Here is a 22,981-nt window from a genome sequence, read left to right as displayed (position 1 = left end):
GGGATCACCTTTAGGCACCTGTCTTTAGGTCTCTCCTTTGAATCTGAGAATAGGCTGTCATTATATAAAGAAAATCGAGCCATCTTGTTACTTAAAACTGTCAGATATTTATGTAAAGCAACATTCATGTGCTTGCTTTCTTCTACTGAAAAAAAGGTTATGCTTTCTTTAAGTGACTAAGCTATTTTGACTTAATTGTCTTTTTTATTAAATTGGTTTTCTAAGGTGCAGTTTATTTTCTCCTCCGTGATTGTTGTATAGAACCCTTCTCTCTACAGGCTTATCAACTGTCATCAATTGTCTTGATTCTTTGCTAGGTTTTTTTTTTTTCCCCCCTGCAAGTTCATCTGCATACTTTCCTGGTGCTTTCTTTTCTTTCTTTTTTTTATTTTACTTCTTTTTTATTTATTTCTTTTTCTGGCCGAGTTATTTTTCTCCCGTGTATCTAAGGCCCATTCTTAAAAGAGCTGCACATTAGGTTTGCAGGGGTTAATCTCAGTCGGGAAGTGTTTAATAACTCATTGTTTCTGGCTCTTTGGGCGAGGCCTGTCGAGGCCAAGACTTCTAAACGCAGGCTGTGGGGGGACTCGCCTCCCAGGCTTTGTGAAGCACTTCCGGTTGAGGCAGCTCCTGACACAGCCATGGCCCCGCATCCCATTCTCACCTCTGCTCCGGGGCCCCTCTGCTATCAGGGGCAGTGGCGGCAGTAGAGGTGGGAATGGAGTCGAGGCTGATCACAGTAGTGCTTGGGAAGCTTGGACTAGTGGGCCAGAGAGTGTTTTGTGACTGACTGGCCGTGCTGGTTTTTGGCTTTCCCTAGCCTTCAAGTCAAACAATTAGGCTCTCATCTGAGACTACATTTTGCTGTGCTGAGTGACAAGCTATGGTTTGGGGTAACACTTTCTTAGGACATGCACTCCTTTGCCAACAGTTATTGAGCACCTACTATATGCCAGATGCCAGGTGAGGGGGAAGAGGTGCTCGGATCTGCCCTTTAAGGGCTCCCATCCTGGGGACGAGGCAGGGAGAACATGCGTGGGAAAGCCTTCGTGACACAGCCCCATACAGGACCGCAAGGCTCGTGGCTGCTGTTTGAGGAGCAGCTTCTGTGTGCAGGAGTTTACAAGCATCGTCCCTCATCTTTGCAACAACCTACTGGGAAATCATCTCCCGATCTGAAGCACAGAGCGAATGAATGCAAGTAAGGTGTGTGGCCCCTGTCACACAGCTAGTGAATGTCTACGCCGGAACTCACTCCCAGGCCTCCCAGGCTTCAAGGCCAGTGTTCTTTCTCCCATAGCTCACGTCCACGGTGAAGATGCATGGGTGCAGGCAGCATGGGTTGAGAGATGGGCTGGGAGGCTGGCCTAGCGAGCAGTGTGATAAGAGCGTCCTGAGCGCCATGGGAGGCAGTCGGTGGTGGGCCTTCTTTCCTCTCTCACAGCTGGCTGCTTCTTTCTCTTCTCTCTTGATTGTTCTCTTTTCCCTTCTGTGCTGAGGCCCAGTTCTGGGAGCTGCTGCTAGGCCGCTATGGACATCGTTTAACCCTGCAAGCAGCACCCCCTTGCAAACGGTGCCTGGGGAGAGAGCTTAGGCTCAGTGGCTCTTTGTTCACTGGGGTCTGTGTTCTGCACCTGTCTTCCTCGGGGAAGCTCATGTTCAGGTTCTAACAGTTTTAGTCCTTAGGAATGATCCTTTGTTGGGCCTTGAATGGTCTCCTTAGTGGTGTGTTTGTGAAGATGCCAAAAGGAAGTGTACTGGTGTGGAGGTCAACTTTGTTGGACTTGAAGGTCCTCACAGTGCCTGTGGCCCTGGCCTAGGAAGTTTAGACCTAAACCCTCAGCCTTGACACTACTGGGAGAGCACGGGATGGTGAGAACGGGGCCTCGTGCAGACTTGTGTAGGGAAGAGTCTGTTGTTCAAAAAGTTGATGTACAAGTGTATCTTTTAGGGTTCTCGGGTTACCAGCAACAGAAACCAACACTCCCTCAACGAAGACGGAAGAGGGTTTACTGCAGGGCTGCTGGCTGGTTTGTAGATGGAAGGAGAAGTGGAAGATTGGGTTGAGAAAAGATGGCAACCGGGGAGCCCCAGAGATCTCTGCCTCTTTTGGGAGCCCTACTGGGGGATCCGCTCTAGCCACGCCCAGTCTTTGTCATGTCCATCTGCTGTTGGGAGCCGTAGTTGAGTCCTATGTTGTCAGAGGTAGAAAGTCTCATCAGACTGTATCTCATGCGAGAGGGGAGGGTCTCCCAAATGGATTCCCCTCTCTGAATGGGGATTGGTCTCTTTCCGGGACACAAAGGCAGTCAACCACCTCAGTGAGTGATATCTACGATTATAAATTCCAGAACATACAACACATGGTCTTTTTATTTTTAAAAGCCATATCGAGGTAGGGTGTCTGGGTGGCTCAGTGGGTTAAGCATCTGACTCTTGATTTTGGCTCAGGTCATGATCTTAGTCTTGAGATCAAGCCTTGTGTTGGGCTCCGTGCAGAGCATGGAGCCTGCTTGGGATTCTCTCTCTCCCTCTCTCCCCTGTTTGTGTGAACACACACTCTCCCCCCCCACCTCAGTAAATACAATTATAAAAAATTTAAAAAGCTATATTGAGGTATAAAATTCTACCCATTTTAAGTGTACAGTTCGATGATTTTAGTAAATTTACAGCATTGTGAAACCCCCACCACAACTTAATTTTAGAACATTTCTGTCATCCCAGTAAATCTCTTGTGTTCATCTGCATTCACTCTCTGGCCTAGGGAACCACTGATCTCTTTTCTCTCTTATTAGATTGGAACATAGGTTCTTGAATATTCCTGACTGGTGTAATTGCCCTGGATATTCTGGGAACTAAGCTGCATAGGAAAGGAAAATAAACCCAATGGCATGGATATCTGGATCTTTCTGGTCTTGGTTTTCCTCCTTTTTACTTCACTTCTTCTCTTGTCTCACTGGGACCATGATGTGGGAGAGTTTAGTCCCAGTCTTGATGCTGCCATGATTTTAGCTCTCACTCTCTCTAAGCCTCAGTCATGGAACCCTCCAGGCCTCAGTTCCTCGTCTGTAAAATTCAGAAAAGGATTTGACAAGACAATACCTAGTGCTCTATCTCCAATGATCAGGAATCATGATCTTTTTTAGTGAAATATTTTTTATGGCAAAAAATTAGTTATTTTATACGATTTCTTCAATCAGAGGACTGGAACATAACATTAAGAAATTATTCTTTTTTTTTTTTAAACATTTTTTATTTATTTCTAGGAGAGAGAGAGAGAGAGACAGCGTGAGCAGGGGAGGGTCAGAGAGAGAGGGAGTCACAGACTGAAACAGGCTCCAGGCTCTGAGCCGGCAGTCAGCACAGAGCCCGACGCGGGGCTCGAACCCATGAACCGCAAGATCATGACCTAAGCGAAAGTCGGACGCTCAACCGACTAAGCCACCCAGGTGCCCCAAGAAATTATTCTTTAAAATTCACAAATGAAGTGATTCTTTTTATTTTTTATTGAGGTATAATTGACACATGCCCTGTTAGTTTCAGCTGTACAACATAATGATTTGATATTTGTATATATTTCAAAATGATCATCACAATAAGTCTAGTTACCATCCATCACCACACATAGCTACAGAATTCTTTTCTTGTGATGAGAACTTGTAAGAGTTACTCCTTTGGCAACTTTAAATATGCAATAAAGTATTATTATTATTTTTTTTAAATGTTATTTATTTCTAGGAGAGAGAGAGAGAGACAGCGTGAACAGGGGAGGGTCAGAGAGAGAGGGAGTCACAGACTGAAACAGGCCCCAGGCTCTGAGCTGGCAGTCAGCACAGAGCCCGACGCGGGGCTCGAACCCACGAACCGTGAGATCATGACCTAAGCGAAAGTCGGACGCTTAACCGACTAAGCCACCCAGGCGCCCCTGCAATAAAGTATTATTAACTATATTCACCATGGCATACATTACATCCCCATGACTTCTTTATTTTATAACTGGAAGTTTGTACCTTTTGACTCCCTTCACCCATTTCCCTGCCTCCCCTCCCCACCTACCTTTGGCAACTGCTTTTTTCCTTTCTTTTTTTGTAGAGTCCACATGTAAGTGAGATCATGCGAGAATTCTCTTCCTCTGTCTTTCTCTTTCTTTCACTTAGCATAATGTCCTCAAGGTCCTTCCATGTTGTTGCAAATGGCAAGATTCCATTCTTTTTTATGGCTGAGTGATATTCAATCTCATATATAGTACATCTTCTTTATCCATTTGTCCTTGATGGACACTTAGGTAGCTTCCATGTCTTGCCTTTTGTAAATAATGCTGCAGTGAACATAGGGATGCAGGTATCTTTTCAGATAAGTGTTTTCTTTTTCTTCAGATACATACCCAAGAGTGGGATCGCTGGATCATAGGGTAGTCCTATTTTTAATCTTTGGAGAAACCTCCATACTGCTTTCCATCAGTGGTGCACGAGGGTTCCTTTCCCCCCACAACCTTACCAACACATGTTATTTCTGGTCTTTTTGATACTAGCCATTCTGATAGGTGTGAGGTGATCTCTCGTTGTGGTTTTGTTTGCATTCCCCTGATGATTAGTGATATTGAGCATCTATTCATACATCTGTTGGCCATCTGATGTCTTCTTTGGAAAAATGTTCAGATCCTCTGCTCATTTTTTAATCAGATTGTGTGTGTGTGGTTTTTGTTTTGAGGGTTTTTTTTGTTTTGCTATTAAGTTATATGAATTATTTATATATTTTGAATATTAGTCACTTATGAGATATATGATTTGCAAATATTTTCTCCCATTCAGTAGGTTGTCTTTTCATTTCATTGATGGTTTCCTTCGCTGTGTGTATATTGGAAATTCTTTAAAAAAATTTTTTATTGTTTTTTTTTTATTATTTATATCTGAGAGAGAGAGAGAGACAGCATGAGCAGGGGAGGGTCAGAGCGAGAGGAAGGTACAGAATCCAAAGAGGCTCCAGGCTCTGAGCTAGCTGTCCTCACAGAGCCCAACGCGGGGCTCGAGCCCACAAACTGAGATCATGACCTGAGCCGAAGTCTGACGCTTAACCGACTGAGCCACCCAGGCGCCCCATATCGGAAATTCTTAAAGCTTAAGGCTCCTTAAACTGCACGAGAGGTTTGCGGCATCATCTATATGTATATATAGACAAAGGAAATTAATTGGGAAACTTTCATTCTCCTTCATGCTTTCTGGCTTATTCATGTGTTTGTGGCACTGGACATGATCTAAGCCAGGGAGGTGGAGTCCTGAAACAGGCCAGGGCTCTTCGCAGATGGAGCTTCTAGTCTGACTGGGCTGAGCCACTGTGAAACCGTGGCACAATTAAGTGACAGGAGACAGGAAGTTCAGTGCACAGAGGCGGGGAGGGGCCGGGTGGCAGAGAGGGGCCTCTGAAATGCCACCGTGAGGAGTTTGCTGTGAAGAGGTGCTTGGCAGCTGGCTTAGCCAAATGACAGTTAAGAAGCACACATTTCATCTTTTGGGGGAGGACACATTCCAGCAAGTTTGAAGGCGGAAATCTGGGTGGTTGACCCGTTTTGCGTGTCGAAGCAGACCTCTCATCTCCCCTGGCTCTCCCCGTGTGGACGCACCGGTTAACCGTAGTCTCGGCTTCTGCAGCTCCGGGAGATGCAGCAAACGTGTGGAGGCTGGCTTTTGGCACAGCAGGCAGCTGAAGGGTGGTATTTTTCTGACAGGGAGATGTTCTTAAGTTTGGTAATTTATGGTGTCTTTCAATATGGGATTTTGTTTACTGTTGCCCTAATTATACCTCTGATGTATTTTATTTAGCTTAGTGTTTTAATTTTGTGCTCATGTCCACAGGTCGTTCCCCAAAGGGTACCATTAAAAGAAATCTTAGGCCATGTTTTATAGCTCCTGAAGCCTCCCTGCTGCTTCCTAAAGCCAAGGAAATGGGTTTCGGGGATGCAGACTTTCTCATGGGCTCTTGTGAATATTTTGACTGTGTTTATGAAGTGTGAGGTCTTGATTTCCTGTCTGCCAAGTATTATCCTAAATTATCTCTGTCCAACAGAAGTATAATACCAGGCCGAGTATGTCATTTTAAATGTCCTAATAGTCACGTTCATAAGGCAAGAAGAAACAAGGTAAAAAGAAATAATATACTTATTTAACCCAGCATGTCCAAAATATCATTTCAACGTACAAGCTAAATAGGAGATATTTAACATTTTTTTCCCCCTAATTCTTTGCGACCTGCTGTGTATTTTATAGCAAATCTCCATTTGGACCAGCGACAGTTCGGGTACTCAGTGGTCAAATATGGCAAGTGATACTGTCGTGGACAGCCAAAGTCCGGAACCTTTCAAAGTCTTTCAGAGGACACAGGACAGAGGCTTTTAGGGAGATAGGAGAGACACAGCCTCATGATTTATGAGTGCTTAAGAAAATCATACATAGGTTTCCTCCTCTAAGAGAAACCTGATATGTAAAAATTCATCTTGACAGGAAAGGTAAAGCAGGAAGTGATTATTCATGTTACAAAAGAATTAACCACAGGATTCTTTAAATAGCAAGCTCCCTTAGTGCACTGAACAATCTGACTTGATTTGCAAAAGTGTGATTGACACTCGGCATTTTGGTAGCATCTTTGTTGGGCAGAGAACTGCCTGCCATTATAAAATGCAAGCTGGCCAGTGGGTTATCATGGTTTATTTGAGCACCTACTACAGGTCGTGGGTGCTCATAGGAGAGAGACAACGGACTAAGAGGTAGGGGTCATCTGTACCCAGAAGGCATTTAGAAGCTCACTGGGAGGATGTGACCACATGGAATTGCCTTAAGGCCAGGGCCCAAGGAGGCCTGGGGGCTGGAGGAGCCCAAAAGGCGATAAGAGACAGTCAGGGCCCCCAGCTGGGGCCGAAGGCAGACAGGGTGTATGTGATGCCCTAAGTGTCTAGGAGCTTAAAACAAGTGTAAATCTGGAAAGACCAGATAGGATATTGGGAAGACTCAAAAACTACACAGTTAGGTGTTTTTTTGGTAAACATTTTTTTAAATGCTTTATTTATTTTTGAGACAGAGCACAAGCAGGGGAGGAACAGAGACGGGGGGGACAGGAGTTCCAAAGCGGGCTATGCACTGAGAGCAGCAAGCCTGATGTGGAGCTCGAATTCACGAAGTGCAAGATCATGACCTGAGCTGGTCAGACCCTCAACTGACTGAGCCACCCAGGTGCCCCTGTTAGCTTTATTTATCCCCGAGCCCCCAGTTCCTAATCTCCAGCCTTACTCACAATAAGCGTCACTTAAGGTGTGTCCTTGGCTCATCAAAGGAGAGAGACTGAAGCAGAAGCAGGAGGTGTTTCTCATCAGTTTGAGACAGCAGACAGCAGCTGTTTACTTCCTAGGAACCATCTTGAAGCAGATTCCTTTGTCCTCTTCCACCTCCGTTTCGGTAAGGCCCGCCTACGGAATAAAGTGAGAATTGCTGTTTAGCTTGTGTTATGGAAGTTGATGGGGTTCCGGGTTCCCCAAAGCACACAGGGTTCAAGTTCAGTGTCTAGACAGACTGTTGTCTAGATTCCTCCTTAGCATTCTTCCTGTGCTCTCTCTCCCCCAGCCAGATCCCATATGCTGCTCCCCCCACCCATTCCACTCCCCTTGATCTCCTGTTCCCCTCAGACAGACTATGAGCTTCTTTCAGCAAGCGCTCATGGGGTCAGCCTTGAGGAGTGTAGGTCAGTGTCCAGGCCTTTTCTTGGTTAAAAAAAAATCTATTATTAAAAAAATAATTGAGTGTTTCCATGTATATATTTATTTACAGACTGCATGCATATATTATTGTACTAGTTGATTGAGCAAACCCAAAAGAAGCTTCTAAACATTTATCATTAGGTTTAGTGGACTTGGGGAAAACATAAGGTTGAGTGTTATATGCCTTCAGACACTGGTGGAAAATGAAGACCTTTGTCTTGATGATTCAGGTACGTACATTTAAATATCTTGCAATCCCAGTAGTTTCGTACTATAACCAGGTAATTTGCACCTGTATCCGCGGTGGGGAACACACTGTATTATCAGTGGTCCTGATACTTTAGTCGTAGCTCTGGAAGATCTGGTTGGTTTGTGTTTGCGTTCGCCTCCAACCTGGCTGGCCGCGAGCCATGCCGTTTCCTTGTTTACCCCTGCTTTCTTTACACATATCTTTTTAAGCCTTTCCTCCAATTATTGAGGGGCCATAGCCATAAAGAGGCTTCATCAGGAGACCGCCCACCACCGCATGGGCACCCCCTGACTCCCCGAGCTGCAGGCCTGGCTCCAGCTCCAGCAAGCAGCCTTGTTGAGGGGCCCTGCTGGCCTCAGGCTGCTTCCTGCCCTCACAGCACCCTCGACTGCCTGACCTAGAGGCTAGATCAAGGAACCAGTGTCATTTTATAAATGGAATATAAGAGAAGCTGCATGTTTGTCTTTTTAAAATGAAAAGAAAACGAATCGCGGTTCTGATTTTTTTTTTTTTTTCATGATGTCAACTAATCCCCGAAGTGAGCGCATCCCACTTTGGAGAGCACTGGCTCAGAAAATGAGCTTAACTGCTTTGCCGAGTTTCAGGTTCTTTAATTGGGAAGATGAGCATCATCATATTGTGAGGAGTGAATGAGATAATGCAGGAGACATGTTGGGCACAGAAACACTGGTTACTGCTGGCTCAGTTCCAGTGGCAAAGCTTTAGTGGATCCCTGTCTGGGTCATTTGAAGAAAATTGTTGTTTTTAAATCAACCTGGTTCCAGTTGTTATGCTGGCTCATTTTTTTCTCTTTTTAAAATGTTTTTATTTATTTTTGAGACAGAGAGAGAGCACGAGAGGGGGAGGGGCAGAGAGAGAGGGACATACAGAATCCAAAGCAGGCTCCCGGCTCTGAGCCGTCAGCACAGAGCCCGATGCGGGGCTCAAACCCACGAACTTGAGATCATGACCTGAGCCGAAGTCGGAGGCTTAACTGACCGAGCCACCCAGGCGCCCCATAATGGCTCATTTTAACTGCTGGGGAGCAGAGCGTGATACAAGAAAGTAGGAGTGTTTCTGCCTTCGTACTTGTCAGGAGCCAGGAAGAATCGGAAAAAGTTGCTTTGTTTAGGCTCTGATGCTCTTCCTTTTTGTTGACAAGTGCTGAGAAGGGTTTACGATTCAACTTCATCCAGGGAAGAGTCATGACAGCAGAGTCGGCCAGCTAATTTTGGAATGAAAAAGATGATCCAGGCGAAGGAAGACATTTCACTTTGAGTTGCTAGTGAACTGTCTGGGTTCGCTGACATTATGAATGGATGGGGTGAGCATGCCAGTCTGGAGGGCCAGGGTCTTCTGAGCTGGAAGCACTTTGGGAATTCACTCCTAATGGAGACACAAAGCCCATTCCACAGGGGGTCCGCTCACCTACCGGCCTTTTTCCTGGAAACCTACCCCATTGCGTTGAAATTTCAGGTCATTTGCGCTTTTTTGTCTCCTACTGAAGAAATCTTTGCCAAACCCAAGATCGCCAAGGTTTCATCCTGTGCTTTCTTATGAAAGTGTGATACTTTTAGCTCTCAGATTTAGGTCTGTGATCCATTTTGAGTTCATTTTTGTATGTGTGCTTCTTACAGAGCTCATTTAAAACTTTTCCTCTTCTATTTCCATGATTTCTAAGTTGCTAATTCACCACTTGGGTTTCACCAAATTTTCGCTACCCTTGTATTTATTCATTTGCCATTTGTTCATTCACCCTGAGCTGCAAATATAGAAGGAAAAGGACAGGAGGTTTATTGGTTGAGGTGGGATTGCTTCGCTCTGCTCCTGCACTTTGTCAACAAGAGGCATCTGCATCGTCTGCTGCCTCCACCTATGACCGAGTATAAAAGCTCACCACGGATTGGGAGAGCACTTTAAAATGGTGTTGCTGCATGAGGAGCACTCTGTGGAGAGGGCAGTTGTCTTGAGGGCATCCGGTCTTTCCAGATTTACCCTGCGACGTCAGCAGTCTGAGACCCTGGCTTGGCCAGCAGGGCCCTCAGCGTCAGCTGTCTTTGTACATGTGGTGGCTGAGAGCTGGGCATTATCTCCGTAGGGTGGGAGTTATTATCGCCCACACTTTACATGCCTGAGGCCCAGAGAAGTTAACAGCACACAGTTGGTCTTTGCAAGGCTGGGGACACCTGAGCGCCAAACCTGCGTGTGTTATCTGCCTTCTCTGCACTTGCGGAAATGATGCTGAACTCCTCTGGGAGTGCAAATGTGATTGGCCTTCTGTCGTTGTGCGGTTTCCCCTCTGAAGCTCCTGCTGGCCCTGAGAACTGTAGGCCACTCTGCTGGTGCCTCACCACGGACCTGTGCTTTGTGGTTTCTGTGCGATAGGCCTCAGGTTAACCAAAATCAGGTTGCTGTGTGGGGTCCTGTTATTTTAAGTACTGGTAGAGGGGAAGTCCCTTTAATATGACGTTACTGATCTTCCAGGGCTGGCGGGCCTCAGACTTCTCCAAGATCTGATCTCAGGTGCTGTGTTTTCTGTCCCTGTTCCTTCCAGTGGAGGCCATAGTGGAGTTTGACTACCAGGCCCAGCACGACGATGAGCTGACGATCAGCGTGGGTGAGATCATCACCAACATCAGGAAAGAGGATGGAGGCTGGTGGGAGGGACAGATCAACGGCAGGAGAGGTTTGTTCCCTGACAACTTTGTAAGAGTGAGTACAACGTGAAACCCTTTTCCTGTCTCCTGTGTGGGTTCTCCCAACCAAAACTGTGGGGGTGCTTGGGTAATTTCACGGGCTCTCTTACGGGATGAGTTGACAGTTTGACCTCTTCTGTGCTCTCAGAAAGAGAATGGATAGCTTTGCACTAGATATCTAGAGATACCCGTTTTGAAATCACTTTCTTAAGACCCAGAATGTTCTTATGTTCTTTTTAAAGTGATGTGTCACTTAGAAAATGCTGGAATAATATAAAGCTTGTTGAATTGTTTTATTTATGTGCTTGTTCACTTGCTTTGATGTTTTGAAAGAATTTTACCCTTTTCCATTCCATTCAAAGTGAAACTAGTTGTTTTAAATTTTATTACAGAGGAAGAGCGGGAAGGAGGGGCAGAGGGGAGAGAGAGAGAGAGAGAGAGGGAGGGAGAGAGAAAGAGAACCTCAAGTAGCCTCCACACATAGTGCAGAGCCTGATGTGGGGCTCAATCCCATGCCTTTGGGATCATTACCTGAGCCAAAATCAAGAGTTGTACACTCAACTACGTGAGTCACCCAGGTGCCTCATGGGATGAAAGTATTTTTGACTTTTATTTATTTATTTATTTACTTACTTATTTTAGAGAGAGACAGCATGAGGTGGGGAGAGGGGCAGAGGGAGAGAAAGAGAATCTTAAGCAGGCTCCGGACACAGCGTTGAGCCCCATGCAGGGCTTGATGCCACAACTTTGGGATCATGACCTGAGCCGAAATCAATAGTTGGACCCTTGACCAACTGAGCCATTCAGGTGTCCCTGGTGTTGACTATTAAAGGCAAGTAGCAATCAGACTAAATGGAGAATCCCACTTATGCTATGCTTTACACCTTCGTATTCTTGTCGGTTTTTTGACAGGAGCAGTATTATTTTCCTTTCCCCTTTATGGCCACAAAGCATTGAATAAAATCTACTTTTTCAGGAATGTTTTAAAAATGACGCCCTTTGCAGAAGTCATCTAGGGGTTAATTACAAAAAAAAAATTTCTTAACGCATGTTAAGAAATTACGTGCAGCACAGTTGTAAATAATGGTTGGAGCTGAGTAAAAAAAGAGAGGTGGGGGGGGGCATCATGTTGAGGCTGTTCCCTGTGGGACATACCAGGTAGGCCGAAGATTTTTTTCTACCATGAACTTGTATTTAACACTGGGGAACACAGGACTGTCCTCACTAGGAAGGGCTGTGCACAGAAATGCCCAGGCCCTCTGCTGGACTTCAGTGGTACCAGACTGGGCCCAAGACCTGCGGCTGTGGGGGCAGCTGGTACGGGGGATGCTGGGCCTGGAGAAGCAGGTGTCCCTGTCACAGAGCCTTGAGAGCTACGTGGGAGTGTTTGATGAAAAGGGATTGATAATGAAAAAGTGTCCAACTCTTGGGCCCTCTACCTGTGCCCTGCCCCCAGTCTAGAGCTAATAGGAACCCACTTCAGTCTTTCCTCAGGATCTTGCCCCAGAGTAATCTTGCTCACACTTCGTTCTTTTCTTTTTTTAAAACAATTTTTAAAATGTTTATGTTTGAGAGAGAGACAACTGTGCTCTCCTCGAGCAGGAGAGGGGCAGAGAGAGAGGGAGACCCAGAATCCGAAGCAGGCTCCAGGCTCCGAGCTAGCTGTCAGCACAGAGCCCGACGCGGGGCTCGAACCCACGAACCATGTGATCATGACCTGAGCCGAGGTCGGCCACTTAACTGACTGAGCCACCCGGGCGCCCCTCGTTCTTTTATTTTCATTGGGAAGAGGCTGGGGGTCGTTTTGTTGGTAACATGCCGATAAACTTGCTTTCTGTAAGTAGTTGTGGGAGTACAGACTTTTTTTTTTCTTGGACTACAGTTGAACCTAGCAACTCTTTCCCCATTTTGGCAGTAGGGAAGTATTCTATCTGGGCCACCACATATTAACTCTGTTGTACTGATATGTAAATGGAGGTGAATTCTTTTGCCCTTCCAAACACCCCCCACCTCCAGTTTTGGGACAAGAACTGCCCTTGAAGTTGAGTCAAATTCTGGTATGGAAGGAGGGTTTTTCCAGATAAAAAGTGATGTGAAGATGGAGGAGAAAGGAATGAGAGAAGAGGACCATGGGAAAGAGAAAGGAGATATCTGGGAAAGAAGAGGACTCTGGGAAGGAGGTGAAGACTATGGGAAAGAGACAGGAGGACCCTGGGAAGGAGGGGAGGATCATGGGAAAGAGAGAAGAGGAGCCTGGGAAGGAAGGGAGGAGCCTGGGAAGAGAGAAGGACCCTGGGAAAGAGGGGAGGACTTGGGAGGATGGAGGGCATCCCTGAGAAGGAGAAAAGACTGCAGTGTCGGCACCGGTTTTGAGGGGAGGCCCTTTTTTGAAAGCCTTATTTTTATGTCCTATAGGCTTAGTGCCCCCTCATGCCAAACCACAAATCCACAGACTCAGAGAACTTCCGAGTTGGACTTCGCTTGGGGCTCAAGGCTGGGTTCCCTGCTTAAGCATTCGTGGGGGCAGGTGGGCCCCAGGACAGGAAAGCGCAGTGTAGGAAGAGCCCAGGCCCCTTCGGAACTGGTCCTCCTTGCTCGGGGAATGCTGGGGAACAGGAGGGGCACCTAGAGGTGATGTCATGGCCCTGTGGCCTTTCTCTGCCCTCCGCCGCCTGCTGGGCCTGGGACTCCACGGCAGGCTCCTGGCCTCTGGCTCCCGTGCCGGTGAGAGACGGCGGGCAGGGAGGGACGGAGGCCACCACCATCAGGGATTATCCTGCTGGCTCCCTGCTCCGGGGGTCTGCCCCTCTGCCAGACGTTGGTTGCTCCCAAGTCCCCTTCCTCCATATTCCTCTCCCTTCATCCCTGGTGTCCAGCCCCGCCTCCTGCCTCAGAGTTTCTCTGTACCTCGCCCACTTTGGAAGTCTCCTTCTTGGTCCCGCCTCAGACTACCTAATTCGGGTGTGCCATCTGTTTCCTTTTTGGAGCCTGACTACCTCATCTGGCCACTCTGAGGATTAAAGGAGGCAGGATTTAGCACGCGGCTGGCCCCCTGCGGAGTGTACCGCTGGCCCCCGTCACCGTCTCCCCTGGCCCGAGTGCCTAATTGCTTGCCGTCTCCCCTCAGCTAGAGCAGCCCCAGTGTGGGAAGTCACACTCTTGGGAGGCTTTTGTCCCACCCCAGCCAGAAAGGACGTGGCCAGAACGGCTGGGACTGCACCACTTGTGGCTGTCACATTTGGCAGAAAAAGAAACTTCTATTCTTTCAGATGGCTGAGTCTATTTTCAAGCCTTCACCCACCGGGAATGTTTTAGGCCTATTATTGAAGATCTAGTAGGTGGATGCAATGGATGCATTTCAACAATAATGAAAACTGCCGTAGAGGGTTCGAGAAGCTGAAAATACATCTTTAGGTAATAACAATCATCGTGGCGTAAGATAGCAGTTTTGAGAGTGGGTTTACATTTGCACTATTTAGCTTAAGAATAATTTGTTCCTGAATGGAATGGGGTAGTCTTGGGGAATCCCATTGTTTATTTGTGTGCCTTTATGCCGATGTCACCACCGTCAGAGGGCTTACTTTAAGCGTTTTCTTGATTCATTTATTGGATCATTAATCAGTGTCCTTAGTGAGCATGGTCCCCCAACGTGTTGGGATTCAGTATCCAGCTTCAACTCTGTATTGTCTCAGTTTCTCAAAGAACAATACCAGCCGTTCCAGTCACCCCCTTGTTAAGAAGATGCCTGAGCTCTGCCAGCTCTTGGGCTGAGATTTACTGGCAGGCGTAAATGTACCCAACTAGGGTCCATACGGTAATGCCCTTTTGGGTTTATCTTCCTTTTTTGTTTTATTTAGTTAGTTCTTTTTTTTTTTTTTATTTAAAGATTTTATTTTTAAATCATCTCTATACCCAATGTGGGGCTTGAACTTACAACCCCGAGGTCAAGGTTACACGCTCCACCGACTGAGCCAGCCAGGCACCCCTTATTTATTTACTGTACGTGTGGAAGAAGAGGCCTTTCAAATCCCCCTTTCCTTTCTTCTCCCTATTCACTTTTGTCTCTGTCCCTCCTCTTTTTAAAAAAAATTATTCGTTTCTAGGTGAAATTTATGTAGAGTAAATGCCGAAGTCAATACTGTACCTTTTGATTTTCCTTATGCACGTGTGCACTCTGTACGCATCACCCAGGTCAATCCTATTTCTATCCCTCCAGAAAGTACTGTCATGCCTTTTCCCAGTCATCCTTCTCCCCATAGGTAATCTATCATTACAGATGAGGCTTGCCTGTATTTGAACTTCACATAAATGGGATCATTAAGTCTGTGTTCTTTTATGTATGGCTCCTTTTGCGCAACAAGATGTCGTTGCATACATCAGTGCTTTGTTCTTGCTGCATAGTCTCCCATTTTATGAATATGCCAGATTTTGTTTATCCGTTCTCCTGTTGATGGACACTTGGATTGTTTCCAATTTGGGTATTTTATGAATAAAGGCTCTGAACATTGTCCTGTCAGTCTTCTTACAGATACAGGCCCTCATTTCTCTTGTGTATTTACCCATGGGGGTGGCGTTGCTGCTCATTCACTCTCACTGTTTATGGTTTTGTGTTTATTTTTTATTTTTTACGTGTTTATTTATTTTGAGAGAGAGAGAGACAGTGAGTGTGAATGGGGGAGGGGCAGAGGGAGAGGAGAGAGAGAATCCCAAGCAGGCTCCGCTTTCAGTCTGGAGCCCGATGCGGGGCTCAGTCTCACAATCAACGTGAGATTGTGACCTGAGCTGAAATCAAGAGTTGAGGGGCGCCTGGGTGGCTTAGTCGGTTAAGCGTCCGACTTTCGCTCAGGTCATGATCTCGCGGTTCGTGGGTTCGAGCCCCGCGTCGGGCTCTGTGCTGACTGCCAGCTCAGAGCCTGGAGCCAATTTCAGAGTCTGTATCTCCCTCTCTCTCTGACCCTCCCCTGCTCATGCTGTCTCTCTCTCTCTCCTAGAAATAAATAAAAAAATATTAAAAAAAAAAAAGAGTTGGACGCTTAACTGACTGAGCCATCCAAGCACCCCTATTTTTATCTGTTTAAAGCTGTGGCCTCTGTGGATGCACGGAGGGTGTCATGCCTTTGTTGGAACCGTATTTGTGCCACTCCAGCCAGCTGAGCTCATCAGCCCGAGTCTGATTGTCTTCACATAGCGGCCCTATGAGTGTGATAGCCGAGGAATCCTGCAGCTCAGAGCTCACCCTCCAGGGATCCTATGATTGTTGGGCCCAAGAAATATCAAAGACTAATTCTTTAATTGTTTAAAACATACACATAGAGAAAGTTTTATTGTGTCAGAGTTTTATTAGACTCACTTAATGAGGGAACCAGCAGAATCACAAGGCTGATGCAGTCAGGGTATGAGAAACTGGTCGAAAAGTCAGTGGAGAAAGGGAAATTCAAGTAAGATTGCTAAGTTATATCCCAAACAGGTTCATGTTTTAGAGGGCGATCAAGTCTTAACCTCTGGGGTTATCATCTCTAGCAGAAAAGGAAAAAAAGAAAGCAGCATACCATATCGTTTTTCTATATGTTATCCTGTGACTTTCATAAGGTTGTAAAATGTTCTAGCCAAGTGTTAGTCAAATCAGGTTGCATTTCCAGAGAGAATCAGATGATTCTGCTGGGGGGGTCGAGCTTATAGAAAATACATCAGTGTGGCATCAAACGGTCATACAATCATCCCTTTTTGCCTAAGTTTTGAGTTCTGGATATTTTTTTCGGGACAGACCACAAGAGACCATAATTTGGGGTGCAATAATAAGAGGTACTAGGATAAAATCCTCAAAGTTATTTATTAAAAAATAAATAAAACAGCTGCCCTTCTGGGACCTGAAACTGCCATATAAAACAGAAAGGTAACTACCTATTAAAGGCAGATACAGGCCCTTTCATAGAAGTTTGTCTTCCCCATGGTGGATTTCATTATCAGGCTCTTTCAGAACCTTAACCCCAGATCCAGACAACAGTGTATTTTAATCCAGCAAAGGATTTCTAAGCAGCCTTTTTCTGGGTTCTCCTGACATGTATTCACAGATTCACATTTTTTAAATGGCCGGCCAAAGGAATTTAAAAAAGAAAAAGCCTTAAAACTGTGGCTTGAGCCCACAGGCACGTGGCTGACTGCTTTGAGAGGGGACCTTTGGTGAAGTGCAAGGGGACCCAGGCCCTCGACATTTTGTCGTACACGAACAGCTGTGTGGAAAGCAGGAAGCTGTGGTAGGGGTTAAAAGAATATGCTTGTTGGTTTTGAAATTGATCTGACGTGTTCTGTGAGGAAGTGAGCCGTTCTCTCCACCTGTTGGTACGTGTGTTAGGGAAGCGTATACTCTGCTTGCTGCGGGCCGTCCTGGAAGGTGAGGTGTGTTTACTTGTAGCTTGCACGTCGAATGCTGAAGGGAACAGTTTTCAGCTTGCTTTCCCATTGCCTCAGCCTTCATTTGCTGGGTGTTTTGGATCTCTCCCTGGCATATCCTGAGCCTGTTGTGTATTTGCCTAAAGTGGCTGAAGAATACTGTTGTTTTGTAATTAGTGAGGTGAAAGGTTAAGATTTTGCATATTTGTACCATGCTGAGAGAAAGCCCTTTGTTACTTTGCTGGTGGTTATTTTTATTTATTTATTTTTTGCACTAATGCAGCTTTTAATGGTGGCATAATATAGAAGTACAAGGTTTTACTAGCTTCAACTAATAGAAGTTTTAAAACATTCCTTTTTACACTACCTGGTAGCCTCATAATAGAAATGTAGCTCAGGCTGCCTAGGCTGTGTAAAAGATACAGGGCAGGATGGAGATTATTTCTTGTTTTCCGCGGGGAGAAAGAATGAACTGCCAACCCAGCACGATAATTGTACTTATTTTGAAAAAAAATGTGCTCTTTTCATCTTCATCTGCACCATCATCTGCATTAGTGGTTTCATCTTCCATTTCTTTTAGTTGGGTGGGAAATAAAAGGAAATTTGCTTTTTCAAGTTTGACATTTTCTTGTTAATACATCCTTTCTTCAGTAGGCAGCCAGCCAGTAAGTCCGCAGGAATCATCCTGGGAATTTTGAATTTTGTCGTGTACACGTGTGTTTGAGCCCAAACAGCCTGTCTTTGTTTGTTTAGTTGTTTGCTTTCTTGTTAGACAAAATATTGGCAGTGTACCCTTTCCATCTTCCCTGACATCAGATCCATTAAGGTCTCAAATCCTCATCAAAGAACCAGCTTGAAGACTTGGGGCATCGTAGTTAAAAAAAAAAAAAAAAAAAAAAAAAAAAAAAGCTCTTGCACAAACTATCCCCTCTGTGAGCATGGGCCTGTGCTGGAACTTTCCCAGTTCTGTTTGTTTGAGAGGAACAGATCATGGAAAGGAGGTACATGTGTTTACTCCCTTCCTGTGGTAGTCCTCAAAAGTCTTCAAATTTTAGTTCTGTGACAGAATAAAATTTGAATGCTGTCCTCTATGTTCCTTTTCAAACCTTGACGAAGGGCACAGTCCCCTCACTAGAGCTGTGCGTGCTTCTCAGCTCTGCTTGTGTGCACTCTGTGGCCGAGTGCAGTGGAGTGGGGGGTCCGGGGACTCAGGTAGACTCCCAAGCCTCCTCTGTTCTTGGGCCTGCGCTCGCAGCCGCCCTGCCCCCTACTCTCCAGAACACATGACCTGACGCGTCATGGTCCCTGTTCACATGGCTTGTCAAGAGGAAGACTTGTCCATGTCTTCACGATTCAAACTTTGTTGGCTCTCTGGTATCATTAAATAACCTGGAAACACGTCCGTCTCTCTCCACATATGTACTACTGCATCATTTCTTCTAACGGTGCCTCTGCTCATTTGTTTCTGAGTCCCCTCAGTCTTTCTATTTTCAGTGGTAGAATGTGGCCCCCTAGTTACTATTAGGGATTACTTTATTTATTTTATTTTATTTTTATGATAGTTTATTGTCAAATTGGTTTCCATATAATACCCAGTGCTCATCCCCACAAGTGCCCTCCCCCATGCCCATCACCCCCCCTTCCCCTCCCCCCACCCCCATCAGCCCTCGGTTTGTTCTCAGTATTTAAGAGTCTCTTCTGGTTTGCATCCCTCCCTCTCCCTATTTTTTCCCCCCTTTCCCTCCCCTATCATCCTCTGTTAAGTTTCTCCTGTTCCACATATGAGTGAAAACATACGGTTTCTGTCTTTCTGTGTCTGACTTATTTCACTTAGCATAACACCCTCGAGTTCCATCCACGTTGTTACACGTGGCCAGATTTCATTCTTTCTCATTGCCATGTAGTATTCCATCGTATAAATATACCACATCTTCTTGATCCATTTGTCAGTTGATGGACACTTAGGTTCTTTCCATGTTTTGGCTATTGTTGAGAGTGCTGCTGTGAACATTGGGGTACATGGGCCCCTAGGCATCAGCACTCTTGTATGTTAGGGATTACTTTAAATATAAAATGAATCCCTGTCCAGTGGTTCCACAATACTTGTGACAGTAGATGTTAGTTCAGATACTTTCACTTTGTCAGCACCTTAATTCTTGGCCCACAGGTGGAATTCTCTATGAGATCCTGTAAGCTGCTGCTGAAACAGGTCTCTGAGTAAGACAAAGGTCACTATGCATTTGTCCACTGTCAGAGCTGTGCAGTGTTTACCATGAAGTCTGAGATGTGCCTTCTGCAAGAACAATGGTAGCGGAAGTTATCTGGGTAAATAATAGAGAGGGGCATTCTCTCTGGAAATATGACGGGAGAGCAGGTATTAGGGGTGCTTCACTTGGTTTGACTTGGACCTGACTGCTCTCCTGTTAAAAAGGAGAGGCCTTGCAACAGGACATACTATGAAGAAGTCGTGTGGCAGTTAAGTCCAGTGCAAGACTCAAATAAGCTTCCCATAGTTTGTAAACGAACCTCTGTTTTGTAGACCTGGTGACCGTGCAGTTTCAAGTGCTTTCTGGCCCGCAGGCCATGTCGGGGACACTGCTCACGCCAGGCTCGCTGGTAGAAGTCTCTGTGCCCCAGAAATTGTGAAAGATAGCGTTTCTGCACCTCATTCTGGTTGGGGCGGGTTGGGGGGTAAGATGTGGTTTTCTTCCTCGCCATTCCTTCTGCTTTGTTCTGGCAGACGGCCTGTTCACGGGAGCCGGTGGAGACAGACGACGTGGCTCAGCGCCCCACGAAGAAGGAACAGAGGGTGTTGGGTCTGGGGGGGCACAGCACCCACCCCCTCGGGCCTGGGCTTTGGCCACCAATCGGGTGGACGCTGTCATCTGTGAGCACCCCCCAATGGGACTGACTGTTATTTATTTAAAAGAGAATCACAAATTTACTTCAACAAATGACATAAAGTAGAGATTTCCACGTTCCTATTCTACATTCAGAGACCCTGAAGTGGATCTCTCTCATCATATTTCACTTTTCAAAAGGCCATTAATTTTGTGCATGATATGGAATATTATTTTCAAGACATTTCACATCTCTGCAGAAGTGGCAGGAACTTTCTGGGCATGTCACATAATGTGCTTACAATATCTAGTCACCATGTGCTCTGCCGCAATCGTGGAGGGAGCACTTACTGGTGTCTGCCATGTGCTAGGCACCAGGGGCTCGAGGCACAAATGACACACGTTAGTTAGAATATCGTATTGTCATAAATGTAACTTCTTCCACAGATGACGGTTTTAGCTCCTGTGACCTGGCCTTCGGTCATTCTGTACTCTGGAGAGCATACGTTAGACATTGTTCTGCAAAGATGTAGCTGATTAAGATGCCACTTGGGAAGGTTTTGACCAGCTTCATCAGGCAGCGCTGTTAGAATATGTTAAATGAACCTATGGGTATCTCATGGCCCTGATGGCTGTGTTACTTTATGCAATAATAATGGCGACGTTCTCTTCCCGGCTTACTGGCTGCCTGGCACTGTGCCTGTATGTGTGCAATGACTCACGTTTGTTGAGCACTTACTGTATGCCAGGCGGAAAGAAGGCTAAGCCCTTTGTATGTTGTAGCCCATTAAATCCTTACACCACTCTATGGTGTAGGTACTGTTCTTTCTTAGCATGTCTGCTTTTCAGAAGAGGTAACTGAGGCATGGGCATCTTAAGGTTAAAAAACTCACTCATGGTCACATAAGCTAGGGTGGTGCAAAGAGTGTGTGGGAACCTGGGCAGGCTGGTTCTAGAACCTGAGTGCCTGCATCGTCCTGAGGGGAGCAAGTCCTGCCCCATTCTTGCCTGCTGCGTTATGCCTTCCCGGAGTGGGAGTGTCCACTCCGCATCTTGCGTGTCTGCGCCACTCTGCGATAAAGCTCATAATTACTTCGCTATTCTGGATTTAAGAAAGAATCCCAAATTCACTTGCCTAAGTGGCATAAAATAGAGATTTCCAGGTTGCTATTCTGTATTCAGAATTATGCCTGTTTTATTTTCTGATTTTTAAAGGATCCTTTCCAGAAATCAGCGATTTCAATTCAAAAGAGCAGCCACTGCCTGAAATTTTGGGCTTGTGCTGTTTTCCCTACAAATTGTGAAAGCAAGGCAATTTGGGAAAAGATTTCATTTTACTAATTAGTAAGGAAACTTGTATTTTGCAATGTCCAGATATGCTTTTCAGAAGGAGTGTGGCTGTCTTTTCTATCAGTGATTCATAATCCAAGGGTTTGACTGTCCAGTTGTTCCCCATCTATGGGGTCCTTGAAAGCAACCAACCCTGTTCAAATTATTCTTTACAATTTAAATACATAGTTTTATTTTTAGAAAATAAAATCCTGACAACTATATCCTGTTAAATGCTGTTGTGAGAAATGTTACTCAAAGGAGGGTCTGAAGTAATTGAGGACAAATGTGTCACCAGTAAGAGCCCACACCACTCAGCAGATTCCTCAGACTTCGTCATTGTTGCAGTACAGGAAGAATGTGGGGGGATGTCTTGTGACTCGGGGAGAGCAGTCCCCTGACCCAGTTGATCTTGGTGATTATCCATAATGGAGTCCTATTTTCTTAATGACAGGATTATTGAATCTGAGCTCAGAAAGCGACTTTAAAATCATGTGTTTCGACTCCCCAGCTTCCTAGCAGATCAAAATCTCAACCATCTAGGATGTTGCTGTGATCATTCCTGGATATTTACACTTGTGACATGTGGGGTTCTACAGGGGTCTCCTTGCCGGTGAGTCTCCAGGCTGCCCCTGCCCACAGCAAGCTGCATCGCCGGCATTTTGGAGTTGGGGAAGGAGTTGGGACAGGGGCCTTAGGACATTTTTAAAGGTTTGGGTGATTCTGCTGCTTCATAAAGCTTGGGCACGCCTTTTGTACATTGGTACTGATAGGTAGCACCATCCTTTTTAATACCTTTCTCCAGCACATACATGGGTTGGTAGCCTGTGAACTGTAGTTCTACATTCAAAAATATTATGTTATTTCTTTTTTTTAACTTCAAGAAAATTTTTTTTTATGTTTATTTATTTTTGAGAGAGAGACAGAGCACAAGTCGGGGAGGAGCAGAGAGACAGGGAGACATAGAATCTGAAGCAGGTTTCAGGCAACGAGCTATCAGCACAGAGCCCGACATGGGACTTGAACTCATGAACCGTGAGATCATGATCTGAGCTTAACCAACTGAGCCTCCCAGAGGCCCCTATAATGTTATTTCTAAAGTAGCTTTTGAATCTATGTGTACATATACATACCTATATATATATATGAAAACATAATCATGCTGGAAATTATAAAAAGAAATATTTACCACAAATACACGAAGAGTATAGCAAGATAGTGTAAACATATTGCTCATTTCAAGTCCATTAGACTTAACACATTCTAATTGCAGAACCTCTGGACCAAATAATCCTCTCTCTCCTGCCCTCTCCCTAGTGGTAGTGAGGTGAGCAGAATTTCTAGGAATGGTCCCCAAGATTCCACTTCCAAATACACAGAGCCTGCGAATGTGACGTGCTGTCATTCCAGTGGTTGTGTTATGTTATATGGCAGAGCTGACTTTTAAAAAGGGAGGTATCCTGGTGGGCCTAATCTTATCACATCAGCCCTTAAAAGCAAAGAACTTTCTCTGCCTAGTGGCAGAAGAAGAAGTCATAGAAATTCAGAGCTTGAGGAGGACTTGCCGCTTTGGAGATGAAGGGGTCATGTGAGAAAGAATACAGGCCACTTTACTGGAGCAGAGTGCAGACCCAGGCCGGCAGCCAGCAAGGAAACGGACACCGTAGACCTCCTGCTGCAAGGAATCGGATCTGGCCAACAACTTGGATGAGTTTGGAAGTAGCTTATTCCT

General features: G+C 45.6%; 1 protein-coding gene across 6 annotated transcripts in view; it reads left to right on the top strand.

The window, feature by feature from the left end:
- SH3KBP1 (SH3 domain containing kinase binding protein 1) overlaps window positions 1-22,981 on the top strand; it is a 330,852-nt gene that overhangs the window by 39,153 nt on the left and 268,718 nt on the right. For all 6 annotated transcript variants that reach the window (XM_039247392.1, XM_039247394.1, XM_039247390.1 and 3 more), the window contains exon 2: window positions 10,549-10,706. In XM_039247392.1, coding sequence (XP_039103323.1) covers window positions 10,549-10,706 — 158 coding nt within the window. The remainder of the gene's footprint in view (window positions 1-10,548; window positions 10,707-22,981) is intronic.

This window comes from Hyaena hyaena, unplaced genomic scaffold (assembly GCF_003009895.1).
Source record: "Hyaena hyaena isolate Hyena2069 unplaced genomic scaffold, ASM300989v1 scaffold_295, whole genome shotgun sequence".
In the NCBI taxonomy this organism is placed as follows: domain Eukaryota; kingdom Metazoa; phylum Chordata; class Mammalia; order Carnivora; family Hyaenidae; genus Hyaena; species Hyaena hyaena.
The sequence above is the reverse complement of the archived record's forward strand: the minus strand, read 5'-3'. Positions and strand labels throughout refer to the sequence as shown.